Here is a 17444-nt window from a genome sequence, read left to right on the forward strand (position 1 = left end):
GCGAGCTGGACTACATATCCCAGCGCACCCTGCGCCTGGCGTGACGCTACTTCCGCTTCCTTCCTCTCCCGCCCCTCACGCCACCAAGAGGGAGCAGCTTCCGGCGGGAAGGCAGGCCGGGAAATGGCGGCCGCGCCTGCGCAGTGCTGACGCCCGTAGTTCTCGCCCTGCCCCAAGGGACCGCCCCCCCTCGCCCCCCACCCCAAGCACGAGGCGAGGCCGCGGGTGGTTGTCCGCTTTTATTGTTTGCGAAGGTTGTCCGGATGCATAACACTGTCACAACGGCACGGAGAGAGCAGCGTGGGCCCGGCCCAGCCCCGGGTGCACGCACACATGCGTGGGGACAAAGGGCACGCGGGGCTCCGGGCAGCCCCGAGCCCCACGGCGTCCGAGCACTATTTACAGTATTCACATACATTGTACCCAGCGACTTAAATAACCACAGTATGACAGCACGCGTCTCGGGGTGGCTCGGGCGGGCTGTGTGCGAGGGCGTCGGGCTGGTAAGGTGCATGTTTGTTAAAAAGGAACAAAACGAAATAAAAACAACTGAGAGAGAAACCAGGAGGCCCCGGCTGCGGGGCTGGAGGCTGCCACGTGGGAGCCCCACGCTGCCCGGCTCCTCGTGGTGTGGGGAGCAGCGAGGTGTTCCTTCTGACAACAGCTATGGGTCTGCGCGGTGCTCCGTGGGGATGTCGGATGGGGCTGGGCCTCACAGCACTTCTGTGGGCAGAGGGGATGCGGTCAGGGCCACGGTGTCATCCTCCTCTGCCCCCGTGAGCCCAAGCTGCCGCTCACCTGTGACCTGGGGGGGTTTGACCACCGCCTGCTTGAGGAAGGGCTCTTTGTCACCGAAGGGGATGATGCTGCTGGGGCTGCCGCCGTGGTGGGAGAGCTCCAGCAGCTCTGGGGAGCCCTCAGTGCCTGAGAAGCCATTCTCGTGCTTGCCGGGCTGCACGCCGTTCACCACTGGGGCTGCCACCTCCTTGGCCGGAGAGCTGTGAGGTGTTGGGTTGGGTTGAGCTGGGGTCCTGCCAGCCCCCGGCCCCCTTTCCACCCCTGTGCTCACCTGGGCTGCAGCCCCTCGCCTGCCGGGCTCTTCAGGGTCCCCAGTGTCCCTGCACTCGGTGTCTCTGTCTCGGGGAGCTCCTCTGCCTTTAGCATTGGCCCCGTTCTCTTCTCACCACCTGAAGACAGAAGCAGAGCCCCACTCAGCCCCAAGACTCAGGGAGCAGGATGGGGGCAGGGGCTCTGGGGACCTCCAGCACCCCGGGGCGCTGCAGGAGGGGACCGTATACCTGTGCTGTGCTCCTGCTCAGCTCCTTTCCCATTCACTATCTTCTTGTCCTCCTTCTTCTGCAAGGAAAGGAGAGCAGTGAGGGCTCCACGGCGCCTGCTGTCTGCAGGCAGCTCAGGTCAGGGCGTGCAGGACAGGCACCCACCTTGGCATCTGCTGCATCCGACCTGCGCGTCCGCTTCATGATCTCCTCCAGACGCTGTGGGGCAGAGAAGGGCTCAAACACAGCCAGGTCCTGCCCCATTGTCTGGGCACCCCCAGGCACGACACGCACCCAGCAGTGCCCTCAGCCCTCACCTTCTTTCTCTCCAGCCTCTCCTGCTCCTCGCGCTGGAAGTGCTTCTCCCTCTCCAGGCGCTGCCTCTCAGCTTCTTCGCGTGCCTTCGCCTCGGCCTCTTCTCTCTGCGAGGTCAGCAGGGACAGGTGGAGTGAGAAGGGTGGGGACAGGCCTCACCTCATCCCACATCCCCCATCCTTCCTCCTCCCCCCTGCCCCACACCTGTCTCTGGAGCCGCTCCATCTCCTCCCGTTCTGCCCGTGCCCTCTCCTGGGCCTCGCGCTCCTCCTGCAGCTGCCGCTCCTCCTCCCGCTGCCGTGCCAGGGCCTCCCTGCGGCTCTGCTCCTCCGCCGCCCGCTGTGCCCTCTCCTCTTGCAGCCGCCTGTGTGGACACAGGGAGCCCTCAGCGAGGTGGGGGGACACCAGGGCTGATATGACCCATGGCTGAGCACTCACCTCTCCTGCTCCTCCTGCTCCCGGCGCTCCCGTTCCTCGCGCTCCCGCTGCTCGCGGGCCTGGCGCCGCTTCTCCGCCAGCAGCCGAGCGGCCTCTTCCCGGTCCGTAGTGCCAGCTGAGGGTCTGCTGGGGGGGCCGTGGGCTACAGGGGTCGGGGGGGCTGTGGGATGTGAGCAGCGTCAGCGCCGCTCTCACTCCGCCTCACCCCATAATCACCATGGACCTACCTGCTGCTGGCTCCGTGGGCACCCTGGGTGGCTCGGGGTGGGGCGGGCCCCTCTCCTCCTCCTTCTTCTCACGCCCCTTGGCTTGGCCTTCCTGCTCGCCCCGCTCGTCCCTTGCCCTGGCCCTCACTTTGGGAGAGGAGTGAGCGCTGCGGGGCAGGGGCGGCTTGTGGGGCGAGCCCAGGGCCGGGCTGGGGGACGCCGGGCGGGTTTTGGGGGTGGCGGGGGACGAGGGACGGTTCTTGGGGCCGGGGCTGCAAACAGAGCGAGAGAAGAGACATCAGCAGAGTCCCCGTGGCCTCAGGGCAGGGCAGTGTGTGCTGCCAGGTCCCAACCTGCTGTCGGCTGTGGGCAGGAGCCGGGGCTGCGCGCCGGGCAGCGACTGCCGCTTCTTGAGGCTGCGCTCACGGGACAGCGCGCTGCGCTCCTTGGCGTTCTCCCGCTCCTTCTCCTTCTTCTCCTTCTTCTTCTGTGCCACCCATAGAGACAGCATCAGCACCACGCCGCTGGGCTCAGCCAGGAGCCAGGCTCCGGGTGTGTCCCCCCCCCACACCCCCGTGGGAGGCGGCACTCACCGGTGAGGACTCGGTGCGGCGGCGCGGCGTCACGTCGGGGCTGCCAGCAGTGCCCCTCCGCCGCTCCCAGCAGCGGTGCGGCAGGCGGTGGTTGTGGCAGGGGCTGAGGGGGCTGGCGGAGGCCGAGCGGGGGCACACGGGCACTGCGGGTGTGACAGAGCTGGTGGCTGCGGGCTCCCACCTCGGAGCACTCGCAGCCCTCTGCCCCATACAGTCCCGTGCTCACCCTGCTCCTTGCCGTTCCCAGCCAGCGTCACGGCGCTGCGGCTGCGTGCCAGGAAGGACAGCGTGGGTGTCATCAGCCGGTCCACTATGCTGCTCTCCCAGGGGCTCAGCTGCAGGCTGCGGTCTGCAGAAGGACAAGAACCCTTAGCACGCCCTGGAGCCCCACAGCGTCCCTCTGCTCGAGCCCCACAGCTGCCAGATCCCCACTCCTGGCACTGACAGCTAAGGCGCGACGCGTGGCCCATAGATGGCACTGAGGCAGGATGCCAAAGCGTGCCCACAGCAGTGTGCCCCCTCTCCGTGCACTCAGTGCTGGTGACACCGAACCCCTGCTGCACTGCAGGGCCACCACTGTGTGTCCCTGCACTGAGAGAGAGGGGCTGAGGCCACCGTGCGGACACAGGAACTGGGCCAGGGGCACCCAGGGCACGATGGCCCCCAGGCATTCTGCCGGCCCAGCTGGGCATGGGGACACTGCCAGCTGCATTGCCTGCTGGCACTGAGTGCCCCACAGCCATGTGGACAGCACTGCAGAGACAGTGACCCTGTGCCCCTCTCCATCAGCACGATGCAGTACTCCGCTGCTGGGAGGGGACAAAACAGGGACACTGGAGCAGCACAGGGCACTGCGTCCAGCCCCAGCCAGGCGTTGGCTGCTCCACACAGCCCCATGTGCCCCCCCTGGCTGAGCCCCAGCACGAGGCCGTCCGCATCAGCTGCTCCATCTATTTATACCGCCCGGCGCACACCCATCACCAGGCAACGCAGCAGCACAACAGCACGCAGCCCCACGGCTCCAGCAGCTCACCCGGACCTGGGTGACCTCGTGGCACCCAACACTGCACCCACAGCCCCGAGGGGCACCCAGTGCTGCACCCACGGCACTGCAAGGCACTCCCAGGTGTCACAGTGGGCACCAGCCCTGCAGAGGTGGCACCAGATGCAGCTCAAGCAGCCCTAGCCAGAGACCACAGGGCCGGAGACGACATCCCAGTGCCATCCACCTCCCAGCTGCTCCCCATAGCAGGGCGAGGAGCTGGCTCCAGCCTCCTCCAAAGCAAACAGCACACGGCTCCTCCTCTCCATGGGCACTGTGCATGGCATGGCTGGGGCTGGGGGGGTCCCTATGTGGGGCGGGGGCTGGGCTGTGCCCCCCCTGCACTGCAGGGCCATGCAGAGGGCTCTTACTTCTACTGGGAGAGTTCCAGAGGGTGGCAGAGGATTTGGAGAGCCGCTTGTTGATTATAGAGTCGACGTGTTTGGGGAGGTTTACAGCGGACACCGAGCAGCGGCTCGCACCTGGAGGAGGGAAAAGACACAGGGCATTACAGACCGGGGCCGGGCCGGGTCCCCGCATGCAGCATGCACTGATGTGGGGCAGTGGGGCTGCGGGGCGGCGGGAGGATGTGGTACACACTGGTGGCCAGGCCGGGCTGTGTGGCACAGTGCCCATGTCATGCAGGGGGCATGCAGGGATCTCAGCTCTGGGGATCACAGCCCTGCCACTGCGGTGTCCCCAGAACACAGTCCTGGAGCCAGGGGGGACCTCAGCGGCTCAGGGGAATGTGGACACGGGACAGCACTCACACGAGGACCCTACAGCAGCACAGGGGGGGCGGTGGGGAAGCAGAGCCCTCAGCCCTGGCCAGACAGCCAGAGCCCGCTGACAGAGGAGGCAGCAGCCAGGTCGGGGGACGGCCCCACGGAGGTGGCAGGGAGCCCTGCTCAGCAGATGTGCCCCTGCCCTCGAATGCTCCACGAGTCACAGCGATGCACGAAGAGCCCACGTGCACATCCTGACCATGCACCGCCAACACCCAACGCCGCACACGCAGCCACCCCACGGCACAAGGGACGCAGGGCACGGGGACACCGTGCTGCCCATCACCCCCAGCCCAGCCCCGTCCCCTCGGCCACCACTGTGTCCCCATGGAGAGGACCCCATCCACGCACTGAGCACCCCGCACAGCACATCCCCGTGCACCCCTCCATTGGCTCCGAGGGCTGCCCGCACATGGGGTCGCACCCCAACACACACCCCAACACCACCACCATCACAACACGGCGATGCCTTCGTGCAGCTCCAAGCCCAAAACATCACGTGCCCCACACAACATCCCCACGCAGCGCAGTGACCGCAGATGGGCACGGGCAGCCCAGGGAACAGAGAAACCGTGGGGTCCCCTTGGGCTGTGGCACAGAGACGTCGCAGCGGGCGCTGTGTCTGCCACCCCCCCAGCCACAGCCCCATCCTCGTGCACTCACCATCCTTGTGCGAGGCAGAACCATGGTGCAGGGCCCCCGCCCACGACCACCGCTGCTGCCGGATCTCTGCCCACGTCTTCTTGGCCGAGCGTTGGATGGCGGCCTCGTAGCGCTCCTGTCCGGGAGAGGGACAGACTCAGAGATGGGGACCTCCACGGGGCCGTGACACCCATGACACCCACCCCGGAGCACACACGTCTGCTGGAGGACCCCCGGGGAGCGCACCCACCCCCTGCCCACCTTGTTCTTCTCCAGCTTCTGCCGCTGCCGCTCCTCCAGCACCGCTCGGCGCTTCTCCGCCCGCAGCCGCTGCTCCTCCAACCGCCGCCGGCGCTCCTCCAGCTGCCGCTCCCGCAGCACTTTGGCCTTCTCCTCCTTCTCCAGCCACAGTGCCCGCTTGGCCGCTGCCGGGGGGAGCCCACGAGGAGGGGTCACAGCCCGGCCGGGGGGATGCAATGCCCCGTGCACACGGAGAGCCCCACGGCTGCGGTGGGGCTGAGGGTTGGGGGTCCCCCGGGCGCGTGGGGTCGGCGGCATCGCAAGCAGCGTGGTGGCAGGGAGGAGTTATGGTGAGGACAAAAGGGAGCCCGGAGCCCGCGGAGCCTCTCGGGGAAACAATGGGGGAATGAGGGTGGAAAGAGCACGGGGATGAGGGGGCCCCATAGGCGGCGCGGGGGCTGCGCAGCCCCACACATCTGCAGCTCCACACATCGCTGCTCGCAGGAACACAGCCCGATGTGGGGTGGCGTGGGACTGGGGAACCCCTGCGTTGTGTGCAGCGTGTTGAGGGGACAAACCTGCAGGCACTGTGCTTATACTAATAGCAGCTAATGGGATTGCCTGGCCAAGCTCCTTAGCTCCCCCGCCTGCCCCTTAGCATCCACTTTCCCTCCCAGCCCTACTCCTCACCCAGGTACTTCGCCCGCTCCTCGCGCCGCTCCTTCGCCTGCCTGTGCCGTGCCTGGGCCTTCTGCACATCTGCTGCAGGGAGACATGGTCAGAGCAGCGCAAATTGCACCCCAAAATGAGAGGGCATGAGGGGCCCCATGTGAGCAGTGGGCAGAGACAGCCACCCCCTCCCCCCCTCCAGGACACCCACCTTGCTTGGGCCTGGGGCTGGCAGCTGAAGATGTCGAGGCGACAGCTGGAGTGGCACGGTCACTCTTGGGGGGGACATCCTTGGGGGGTATGTCCTTGGGGGATGCATCCTTGGGGGGGACATCCTTGGGGGGTGCGTCTTTGGGGATGCATCCTTGGAGGGTACATTCTTGGAGGGCATATCCTTGGAGGGAATGTCCTTGGGGGGTGCATCCTTGGGGGGTACATCCTTGGGGGGCTGGGCTGTGCTGCTCGGGGGGCTCTTGGCATCAAAGGGCACCCTTTTGTCAGTGGTGGGGGCCACGGGGGTGCTCCCATGGGGCAGTGTCTCCACTGGGCATGGGGCAGTGGGGACGGGCAGCGGTTGGCTGGCGGTGTGGGGCGATGCTTCTTCTTTGGGGTGCTCTGTAGCGGAGGGATGGGGGAGTGCAGGGGGGGTCTTGTCACACCAGGGCGGGACGCTTTCTGCTGAGGGGGCCACAGCTGCAGGGATGGGGGACACAGGCCGTCCTGGGGGGGTGACAGCAGTGGGAATGGGGCAGAGCTGTCCTGGTGGGGGGGTGGCCACTGGGGAGGGGGTCACAGCCGGGAGGACGGGTCGGTCACGCTGCGGGGGGCTGTCTCCGTGCCCAGTGTCCCCATGTGGGGGGGGCAGCACGCTGTCTCCCATTGGGGACGGTGTCTTCCCTGCAACACAGAACACAGCAGGTCACCAGTGGGCCCTTCACTGCCACCACCACGTGGGGGGGGGGGTCACCACGCGGCCCCACGCCGACTGCCAAGCTCTGTGTGCACAATGCACAGAGCACACGGATGGGGCTCCGCCAGGCACCGACACCACAAAACGCCCTTCTTCTCCCACAGCTGCTGCCCCACAATGGCGGGGAAAACCCCACACCAGGCACTGGCGGGAGGGGCAGGTGCTTCCTGGAGGATGCAGGGCGCTTCTGCTGCATGGGATGGGCACAGGATGGGTGCAGGATGAGTGCAGGATGGGTGCAGGATGGGTGCGGGCTGACAGCCTGACGTCACGCCGCGGTGCGTGTCCCCGCGCACAGCCATGAACTCATGGCCCAGGAATGCACACGAGGCTGCTGCTCCAAGAAAACAACTCCTCTCCAAGTGTGTGGGGCTGGGAGTCTGCTCAGAGCCTGCTCCGTGTGCCCGGCCCCACACGGACCACTGGAACAAAGTGCTGGGGATGGCACGTGCAGGGGTGACCCGTATGGGGGTGACCTGTATGGGGTGCAGTGCAGCGGGGGAGCAGCACGCTGCTCAGCCCATCGCCCTCTGCAAGCACTCTGTGTAGGATCACAGCCCCAGTTCCCATGCTGCAGGAAGGGTCGGTGCTCTTGCTGCAATGGGGACACGGGGGACCCACGGCCCCAGCGCGTGGTCCTCCCCACGGGGCGACGTCCCGCAGCGCTGGGCTGTGTTTGTGGAACTCTCTGCAATCTTCAGAGAGGGGCAAAGTATGGGCTGTGCAAACACGGCCGGCGCCGCTCCTTCGCACTGTGGATGGATGAGAGCAGGGACAGCCCCGTGCTGCACTGCATGGGGGGGCTGCACCCACCCAGGAGCCCTCCTCCCCCCCCCCCCCCCATGGGCTCAGAACAGGACCAGCCCTCCCGCTGCTTTCCGGCTATTTGTGCCGCAGGAAGGAGGCCGTCCCCTGCTCCCACACACCCACAAGCCCCAGCATAGCCCAGTACATCCCAGGGGTGGGATGAGGGCTCCCACCCATCCCCACTCCCACCCACGGGCACTGCAGCAATGCAGCCCCACGGAGCCAGCAGCTGAGCTGGGCTGCCACCGCGCAGCAGATGGACACCTCACCCCATCCCTGCGGGGTGAGGAGCAGCACTGAGCCCCCACTGCCACCCATCGCCAGAGGGCACGGAGCCACCACACAGCCCACAGGCAGGATCCGTCCCGCCCCGATGGCCACGGGGGGACGGCAGCACCCAACGCTGCGGGGCACGGCCATAAAACCCCGAGAGCCACAGCCCAGGAGCAGCCCTGAGCCATCTGTCCCCGTCACTGCCGCAGCGCAGCAGCTGCCCTGAAACCCAACGCTGGGGCATTCCAGAGCAGATCAGCTCCCGGCCCCAAACACTGCACCCCGCAGCCCCCGACCCCGCTGTCCCACAGAGGGGACATCGCTGAGCACAGAGCAGTGTGACCGCAGCGGGATGCTGGGGTGGGAGGGATGCCGGCCATGGGGCGAGGTGCGGGGCCAGAGCCCACCCAGCTCCTCTGTGGGTCCCTGTGCCACCAGCAGCACCCGTGTGCCACCGAGTGCCACCGGCACCTCCCGCACGTGGCTGGCGCTGCTCAGCCAGGCAGAGCCAATTCCCGGTGCTATGAAGCGAGAGCACATCGCAGCCCGGGGGGGTCGGGGGAAGGCGAGCAGCCTGTGCTCAGCACCGCAGCCCTGAGGGGCTTCCCACTGGGGAGGGCAGGAGGGGCCATGCGGTGCCTTCACCTCGGCTCCCCCCATGTATCCTCACGTACCCGCTGAGCCCCACAGCAGCATCCCCAGCTCGTCCCCTCTGGGACACAGATCCCCGCTGTTGGGATATTGGATGGGGCTGATCCCATCCAATGTGGGGGGGTGTGGGGGTGCGGCGCAGCTCATCCATGGTGTCCCAGCACCAGAGCCACGGAGCCAGGGCACATGTCCCTGTGTGGGGTGGGGGATGGCTCCTGTGGTGCCCAGGGATGAACCACTGCAAAGCACAGCCCCAAAGCCTCCGCCGGCTCTGCAGGGCCCGGTGGGGACACGCACATGTCCTAGGGGGACTCATATCCCCTCTCCAGCTGTGCCCCCACCTCGATGGCAGCACTTCCAGCCCCACGGGCACGCAGTAGATGGGGAAGGCTGAGCCCCCCGAGCTGCTCTGTGTCCCTATCAGCTCCTGGAGCCACCTGCACAGAGAAGGTGCTGGTGTCCCGTAGGGACAGGGCCTCCTGAGGCCCCCAGAGCCCCATGGGGTGCACAGAGGCACACAGAGCTGTGCTGTGCCCACTCCCACTCAGCTCCTGGGGATGTGCAGCATCACTCATCCCTGGGTGGTGGGGACAGTGAGCGTCCCCTATAAGTCCCCAGCATGTCCCCATCCAGGGGTCTCTGCTCCTGCCTGCAGGCCAGCACCGTGCTGAGGCCCTGAGCCGCGGGGTGCAGGAGCACCGTGACGTGGGGAGCTGGAGAGCAACAAGGGGAACTCAGGAGATGGGATCTCGTGGCCACAGCTGGGGGTTTAAAATACACACAGGGCTGCTCCTGGGCTCCATCACCCCAGACACAGGGCTGGAGCACAGGCAGCACCTGGCTGCCATCCGTCTGCACAGCACAGGGCAGCAACAGGAGGTGCCCACGTCCTTGGGGTGACCCATCACAGCCGGCCCGGTCCGCCAGCACCACACTGGGAAACAGCACAGCAGGGAGCAGGGCTCAGCGGGGACCACCTCCGAAACGCAGCTCCTATGTGACATGGACACCCACCGGGGGTGCCAGCGGGACCCCGGGAAGCCGCCCTCACCGCGCTGCTCCGTCCCCAGCCCCCTCGCAGCCGGCTGAGAGCAGCCCCGACTATTTTGGACCACGGGACTGTGAGTGTCACATCATCGCATCGCGGAGCTCTCCCTGTGCTCCCAACGCCGGCGCTGGAGGACGATCAGCCGCCCCGCACCCCCCCCAACTCCCCCCCCCCGGCTGCCCCGTGCCAGGAAAGCCCGACGGGACCCAAATAAGCACCGGCGGGCATCCGTGTCCCCGCTGGTGGCCGGGGATGGGGACACGGAGCATCCACACGGGTCACCCGACCGAGGGGTGAGGGCGAGCTTCAGCCAGCAGCTCCGCGCTTTGCAGGATCCGCGCGCCGAGCGGAGCTTCATCTGCGTGGGGCCGAGAGTGGCCACGCTCCTCCGACGCCCGAGGGCCGAGATTTGGGGCGGCAGCTCCCGCCCCAGGGGAGCACCGAAAGGAGCGGCGATGCTCGGCGGTGCCGCGGGTGGGGGAGCAGCGGGTGGGACGCAGACAAAATGTCTGCAGAGCTGCAGGGCGAGCGCGGCTCGGAGCGGGCACGCAGCCCCGATAACACCGCACGGCAGTGGGGCGGCACACGGCCCTCCCCCCCCCGCCCCCCCCGCTCCCGATGAATCACAGCGCGGAGCTGCGCGGGGCCGAGGAGGTGGGGGGGGTGGAGGGAAAAGGGGGGGAGGGGAGAGCGTCTCCTCTTCCTCCATCGGAGGAAGCGGTGCCACAAAGCGCCGTTCGGTCGCAGCGCGGAGCGGGACCGGGAGAGGCGGAGTACGGCCCGGAGCAAAGCGGGACCGCCGCCCTCTGCTCGTTCGCACCGGAGTTCAGCCCGGGGCAACCGGAGGGCAACGGGAGGGCACCGGCGGGTACCGCTCAGCCCCGCCCGGGCCGCCCCCGCCCCACACCCGCAGCGCTCCGTGCGGTGCCGACAGCAGCGGATGGGGGCGATGCCCCCGCACCCCCCCGGGGAGGGCTCCCCAAAGGCGCGGGCTCCATCGCTCCGCGGGGCCGGGGGCTGCGCTCCCCCCCAACCCCCCCCCTCCTTCCTTTCCTCCGCCAAAATGGAGGGGCGGCCCCGCGCCGCGGAGCTTTGTCCGCTCCCGTCCCCGCGCTGCAGGCGGCCCTTCCTCTCCCTCCGCTCCCCTCTGCCCCAACCGCCGCCCGACCCCGCACCCCCACCCCCACCCCGTGGCTGCGGGGCCACCGCCCGCACGGCTCCGGAGCACCGAGGCCGCATCCCGCGTCCCCACCCGCACCGCTCTGCGGCCCTCTCCCACCATCCCCCTCCCGCATCCCGCAGAGCCGCATCCCGCACCCCCTCCCTCCCTCCCCGGGCCCGCATCCCGCAGCTATCCCGCATCCCGCAGCCGTACCGGGCAGAGCTCGGGGCTGGGGCTCCCGCCCGGCGCGGCCGCTCTCCATGGCGCGGGGCGGTGCAGGGGGCCGGGCCGGGCCGAGCTGTGCTGAGCCGCGCCGCCCCGCTCCCCCCACGGCCCCGCGGGGGAGGAATCTCGGAGCTCCCCGCCCCGGCCCCGCGTCTGCCGGCACCGATGGGATGGGGATGGGATGGAGCCGGGATGCTCCGCCCGACGGGACGGCTCCGGGTGCCGCTGCCGGGTTTGGGGCCGCTCCTCGTCCCTGCGCTCGCCCACCTCCATCCTTTCTTGTTTTCTGCCCGATGTTGGGGCTCGCGACCACGCTCACCTCTCGCAGCATCACCTGGAGCTGATCCTCGGCGAGGAACCCGCCCTGCCTGCGCAGCCACCGCCGCCTGGGTCGGCTGCCCCATCCCCGTCACCCCAAAGGGATGCACATTTCCATCCCAGAGCTCCATCTCCGCCGTTTATGGGGCCTCACCCCCATCCCTCTTCTCCCCCCGGCCCTCCCCAGGTACCGCCAGCAGCCGCTCCGCACCACGGGGCGATGCACCGCTGCGCTGGACCAGTCCCCATCCCACCCCCACCCCAAAAACACGGACACCCGCGGGGCCGCAGCCCCACGCAGCAGCACCTTTGTGCGCGGGGGGGTGCGGGGATGCACAGCTCAGGTTCCCGCAGGCATTGCCCCGTCAGAGGCGCCTGTTTTGGGGATGATGTCACCGCGAGGCCAGGAGATCCCCTGCCATCCCTCCTCCTGCCAGACAGGTTCCCCAAACCCCGGCCCTCTGCTCCACGAATGCATTCTTCTGAGTCAGGGACGGGAGCGGGCAGGCCCGGGGCTGACAGAAAGGCGAGGGGGGTTAGGGGTGGGGGGGCTGGCCAGGTCTGGAGGACACCTCCGTGCTCAGATCAGATGGGGACGCACAGCTCGGGCTGGGACCAGCGGGGATGGGGGCACAGTGCTGTGCCAGCCCCACTCGATGCCTCCTACGAGCAGCAGCCATCGATTGCTCTGCTGCAGGCACAGCGCTGCTGCTGGGGGGGCTGGGTCCGGCCCCCCCCTCTCTCCTCCCCCCTCCCCGTTCCCATGGATGCTGGGAACTGCCGCCCTTCCCGAGCTCACGGAAAAATCGATGAGCTCATCACGAGCACTGCGCATCCAGAGCTGCACTGCTCAGCTGTGCTCCCCAAACCCCCCCCGTGCTGCCTGGACCCCCGGCCCAGGGTACGACCCTCAGCCCCTCTCCACGGGGAGAGGGCTGCCCCCGCCCCCCGCCCCCCCCCCAGTCTTACACCGGCCCAGCAGTACGCTCCCAGCATCTCATCCCAACCACTCAGCTCCGCAGCCCGAGGGGTGCTGAGCACCCCCAAAATCGAAGGGTAATTACAGCTGCAGCACTGCCCCGTGACCGCGGCAGGGTGGGTGCAAACCGGGATGGGAGAGCAGCAAACAAAGCCCTGCTGACAGGGCTGACATCATGGAGCAAAGTGCTGCAGGACACCCCATCCTGACCTCACACCTCCTCCTCCAGCCCCAGGACTTTGCCCCCTTCCCCAGGCTGCTCCCACCCCATAGCTCCGCACACCGGGGCCGAGCTGAACCCCAAAATTCTCCCAGATGACCCCGATCGCTATGGGATGCTGGGGGTGAGAGTCTGTGCCCTGAGCTCCTTGCAATGGGGCTGCTGCAGGATGATGCCTGCTGATAAATGTGCCGGCATCAGGCTGAGCCCTGCCCTGCCTCAGCTCTGTAATTATCCTGGGCAGCATCTGTAATTAGTGCCCTGATGTCATGGTGCTGGGCCTGGGCCGCCTCACACGGTCCCTGCATGCCCCACGGTTCTGGGGTTGGGGGAAGATTTTTTCCCCACAGTGCCCTTCCCAGGAGATCCCAGCTCCCCCTCCCCGGAAGATCCCAAACCCTTGTGCCCCCCCTTGCAGCCCCACACCCATCCCATGCCCCGCAGCCGCCGGACCCACGTGTGCCCCGATCCTATTTATAACTGCCCAGCCGCCTGGGCCAGCTCCAGCGCATTCCCCACACCGAGGGGGGAGGAGTGCCTTCCCCAGCCCCGAGCAGGGCAGGGCCGGATCTGTCCCCAGGAGGAAGGGTGGCTGCACAGCCCATGGGGCCAGCGTGACGAACAGATAGGGTTGGGGGCGGCAGAAATGCAGTGTGAAGTTGGCCCTACACGGGGCAGAGGGCTGGATCCAACCCTAGAGCAGCTCCGGGTGCTCTGAATTGGGGCAAGATATCCTGGGGGGGGGGGGAGGGGGGGGTACAGGCACCCACAGCGCACACCCAGCACACAGAGAGCAGCGGGCACTTTATTGCAAACCCACTGCACCCCAATCCCTCCGCAGCTCCCCGAGGACCCCCCCCCATAATACCCCTAGCAGCTGTGCAGTGCCCGGGCAGCCCCAGTGACACTGAACCCCGCACTCAGCACCTCCGAGGGCGCCCGTGTCCGCTGTCCCGGCTGCTGCCCACCGGCAAAGAGCGTGAAGGTGCCGGGCTCCAGCTGCCACTGCTGTGTCCAGATGGCACGCTGGGCAGCCAGCACCCCGAAGGACAGCTTGGTGGCACCACCAGCACGTAGGGCAACGCGACGGAAAGCCACCAGCTGCCAGCGCGGCACCGGCACAGACGGCTGCTCCCAGCGCAGGTACAGCTGCACCACCTGCGAGGAGGGGGTCAGCAGGGGGGCCCTGAGCCCCACTTTCCTCCCCCCCCCCAAACGGCCACGTGGGAGCGCAGCAGCCATGTTCACCTCCTCGCTGTCCCGTGGCCCCGTGTTCTCCAGCACCACCGACACGGAGAGGTTGGCACAGATGGGCAGCACCGTGGGGCTCAGCACCAGGTCCCGGTAGTGGAAGGTGGTGTAGGACAGCCCGAAGCCAAAGGGGTAGAGCGGGGCCTCCCGCCCGTAGTAGCGGTACGTCCGACCCTCCATGGTGTAGTTCTCCATCGGGGGCACCTATGAGCAGAGCGGTGCCAGCAGGAATGGGCACAGTCCTCAGTGATTCCCCGTGGCCACCGAGGTGCTGTGCCCTGCTCTCACCTGGTGCATGCCCGCAGGCCACGTGGCTGGCAGCCTGCCTGCAGGGCTGGCCCCCTGCTCGCCCAGCAGGACGCTGGCAATGGCCAGCCCCGTGGCCTGGGCAGGAAAGAAGCAGGCCAGGATGGCCCCCACGCCGTCGTGCTCCTGAGCCCAGCTCACATCCAGGGGCCCAGCATTGAACAGCAGCAGGATGACGGGGTGCCCGGCAGCTTCGGGAGGGGGGTTTCACTATCAGCACTCCGCCAGAGCTGCTCTGAGGTTGGGATGGGGACGTGTGCCCCCTGACCCCAACCCACAGACCACGTGCAGCACCCTACCTGCACGCACAGCATCCTGCAGCAGCTGCAGCTGGTGTCCGGGCAGCGACAGGTCCTTGCGGTCCCTCGCCTCCATCTCCACATCTATTCCTACATCGGGGGAACCAAGGGACGCCCCTCTGCACCCCGTTGCTCCCCACGTGGCTGTGTCTGAGCCCCGTGCTCCCACCTACCTGTCCCCAGGCACACGAGCACCACGTCAGCTCCTCGCACCGCATCCTCCACCTCATCCCCCGCGTACTCCTGGCACCGCGGCTCCCGGCAGCCCGCAGCAAAGCTGATGTTGGCCAGCAGCATTTGCAGCCCCCTCCTGCATGGGACACAGCAGGGTCAGCACATCACAGGGAGAGCTCCCCACAGCCCCACGGAAGGGTTGAGAGGGGCAGAGCACACCCCCAGGGCCAAGGATGGATGGGGGCTCACTGCGGTGTGTAGATGTACTGCGGCTCCGGCACTGGGGCATAGTCCCCAAACAGCACACGGGGGTTGTCTGCAAAGGGACCCACCACCTGCAGAGGGGAGAGGGGTGAGGATGGGTGCAGGCAGCCCCGTGCCGAGGAGGGGTGTGCCGGTGAGGAGCAGCCCAGGTCTCACCGCCAGGCGCTTGCCGTGCAGCTCACGGAGCGGCAGCGTGTCCCTCTGGTTCTTCAGCAGCACGAAGCTCTTGATGGCCGCCTCCAGAGAGAGGTTGCGGTGCTCAGGGCTCTGCACCACGCTCAGCTCCAGGGCACTGTAGGGGTTCATGGCCGGGGGGTCGAACTCCCCCAGCCGCAGCCGCGTGTAGAAGAGGGGCCGGACGCGGTCACGCAGCATCTGCCAAAACCCCCAGCATCAAAATGGCAATCACACTTCGGGCATGAGGCAGTCAGGGCTCGGGGCTCCTCACCACCGACCTCCAGCGTGATGTTGCCCATGGCCAAGGCCTCAGGGATGTGCATGAAGACATTGTTCCTCACGCCGTAGGACAGCTCCAAGTTGAGGCCGGCGTTCACCGACGCTGTCGCATTGGAAAGACCCACTCGCTGTGGCCACGTGGCACCCAGGCACCCCGCTCCCATCCCACCCACTCACCAACAGCCGTCTCCAGGAAGGTGCGTGTGTAGCGGTGCCCCAGCAGGATGAGCTCCACAGCCCCCTCATCACTCACCACGTAGCCCTCGAAGCCCCACTCACCCCGCAGGATGTCGGTCAGCAGCTTCTTGTTGGCACAAGCGGGGACGCCGTTGATCCTGTTGGAGAGGGGGCAGTGTGCCAGGGCAGTGCCACGTGCCCCCCGAGCCCCCCACGCTCAGTACCTGTTGTAGCTGCACATGAAGCTGTAGGACCCAGCACGCACGCATGCCTGGAACTGGGGCAGGAAGGTGGTGCGCCAGTCCCGCTCCAGCACCTGTGCAAAAAGCAGTCAGCGCTTGGGGGGCACTCACACCCCCCGTGCCCCCACTGTGCTCACCTTGGCATCGAAGCTGAGCCTGGAGACGGGGATGTTCTCAGGGCCGCCGTGCACGCTGAAGTGCTTGCAGCCAGCGCTGGCCTTGATGTAGCGGGGGTGCTGGCCCTGCAGCCCCTGCACAAAGCTCGTGGCCAGCTCTGCTGTCAGGTACGGGTCCTCCCCGTACGTCTCCTGGGGGTGCAGCGAAGGGATGCTGGGTCGCCACGCTTCCCCACACCTCCCACCTCCACAGCCCGCACCCAGAGCTGCTGCCACCCTCAGGATGCCGGGCTGGGTCCCACCCCATGCCAGCACCTGGTTCCTGCCCCACAGCGGGTGCCTCATGATGTTGAGCACGGGGCTGAAGCAGCTGAGCCCCGTGTGGTCATCGTAGCGGCCGGCAGCGACGAAGGAGTTGTGCTTGGCACGCACTTCGGTGGCAGTGGCGTTGGCCACCCGGTACACGAGCTCAGGGCTGTGGGGACAGCACAGGGCTATTAGGATGTGCCAGTGAGTGGGGGCTCCACCCCACAGAGGGCACCGCCAGCCCTCGTACCTGAAGGCAGCAGCCAGCCCCAGAGCCTGGGGGAAAGCTGTGGCCCACCCGGGCGCCTCCGCATCGCCCCGCAGGCACTCGGTGTTCCAGTTGTAGGGTGCAATGCCCAGACGCGGGATGGGGGGGGCGGGGCCGTTCCCCAGGGCTCCCCCCCTCGCCATCTGCAGGTCACATGTGCTGAGCAGGAGCTGGGGGCTGTGCCCCCACCCTGCCACGTGCCCTCACCTGCAGCACCATCTCGGCAGGGGTCAGCCGGCCCAGCAGATCCTCGAGGCGGCGGTGCCAGGGCAGCGTTGGGTCTTGGAAAGGAAAGGGTTGTGTGTCAGCCTGCCCAGGGCCCAGCACCGTGCACAGCAGCACCGCCACAGCCCCGAGCCACACGAACACAGTGCTGGGATGCAGCAGGGCAGGAGCCCCCGGGGTTGGGACACATGGGGCAGCAGCTCGGCACGGCATGGCTCTGCTCAGGCCAACAGATCAGCCCCGTCCCGGCACGCTCTGCGTGTAGCCAGTGGGGCGGAGCGTGACACAGCCTGGCCCTACGCCAGAACGGGGCCCCATTGCTCTCCCACACCACGGGGAACGGGGAGAGAACGGCGGTGTGAGAAGAGCCAAGTGTGCGCGACAGCGAGGGGACGTCCTGAGTGGGCAAACCCAAACTGACCCTCCATATGGATTCTGCCCCTCCTGCGCCCCGGTGCTGCCACCCATCTGTGCCAGGTGCCGGATGGCAGGGCACGGCT

At 67.7% G+C, this 17444-nt stretch overlaps 2 protein-coding genes across 2 annotated transcripts; both read right to left on the reverse strand.

The window, feature by feature from the left end:
* Positions 1-630: 630 nt before the first annotated feature.
* Positions 631-11432, reverse strand: MAP7D1 (MAP7 domain containing 1). The gene is given in 19 exon segments (XM_065744579.1): positions 631-723; positions 799-998; positions 1070-1187; positions 1299-1356; positions 1443-1496; positions 1595-1699; positions 1797-1956; positions 2031-2190; positions 2258-2508; positions 2590-2723; positions 2830-2972; positions 3056-3178; positions 4243-4353; positions 5320-5434; positions 5560-5723; positions 6229-6300; positions 6419-6565; positions 6568-7104; positions 11332-11432. Coding segments are annotated over 19 exon segments (2712 nt in total). The 5' UTR covers positions 11381-11432; the 3' UTR covers positions 631-712.
* A 2291-nt stretch (positions 11433-13723) lies between these two features.
* LOC136053710 (uncharacterized) lies at positions 13724-17249 on the reverse strand. The gene is made up of 14 exons (XM_065744590.1): positions 16927-17249; positions 16702-16862; positions 16461-16620; positions 16167-16337; positions 16012-16103; positions 15788-15945; positions 15610-15713; positions 15311-15529; positions 15140-15225; positions 14890-15026; positions 14717-14806; positions 14400-14608; positions 14109-14315; positions 13724-14018 (listed from the first exon to the last, which is right to left on the reverse strand). The coding sequence occupies exons 1-14, from the start codon at positions 17155-17157 to the stop codon at positions 13731-13733; spliced, it is 2313 nt and encodes a 770-aa protein (XP_065600662.1). The 5' UTR covers positions 17158-17249; the 3' UTR covers positions 13724-13730.
* Between the last annotated feature and the right edge of the window lie 195 nt (positions 17250-17444).

This window comes from Cyrtonyx montezumae, unplaced genomic scaffold (genome assembly GCF_038088225.1).
Source record: "Cyrtonyx montezumae isolate F1298 unplaced genomic scaffold, pur_monq_1.0 scaffold_31, whole genome shotgun sequence".
Classification (NCBI taxonomy): domain Eukaryota; kingdom Metazoa; phylum Chordata; class Aves; order Galliformes; family Odontophoridae; genus Cyrtonyx; species Cyrtonyx montezumae.

Excerpts from the sequence above, each read along its gene's own strand:
- LOC136053710 (XM_065744590.1), bottom strand. The coding sequence starts at position 17,157 with ATGCCGTGCCGAGCTGCTGCCCCATGTGTCCCAACCCCGGGGGCTCCT. Across the intron at positions 16,863-16,926 it reads CTGCCGAGATGGTGCTGCAG|ATGGCGAGGGGGGGAGCCCT; the intron begins GTGAGGGCACGT and ends TGTGACCTGCAG. Across the intron at positions 16,104-16,166 it reads GGCTCAGCTTCGATGCCAAG|GTGCTGGAGCGGGACTGGCG; the intron begins GTGAGCACAGTG and ends CTTTTTGCACAG.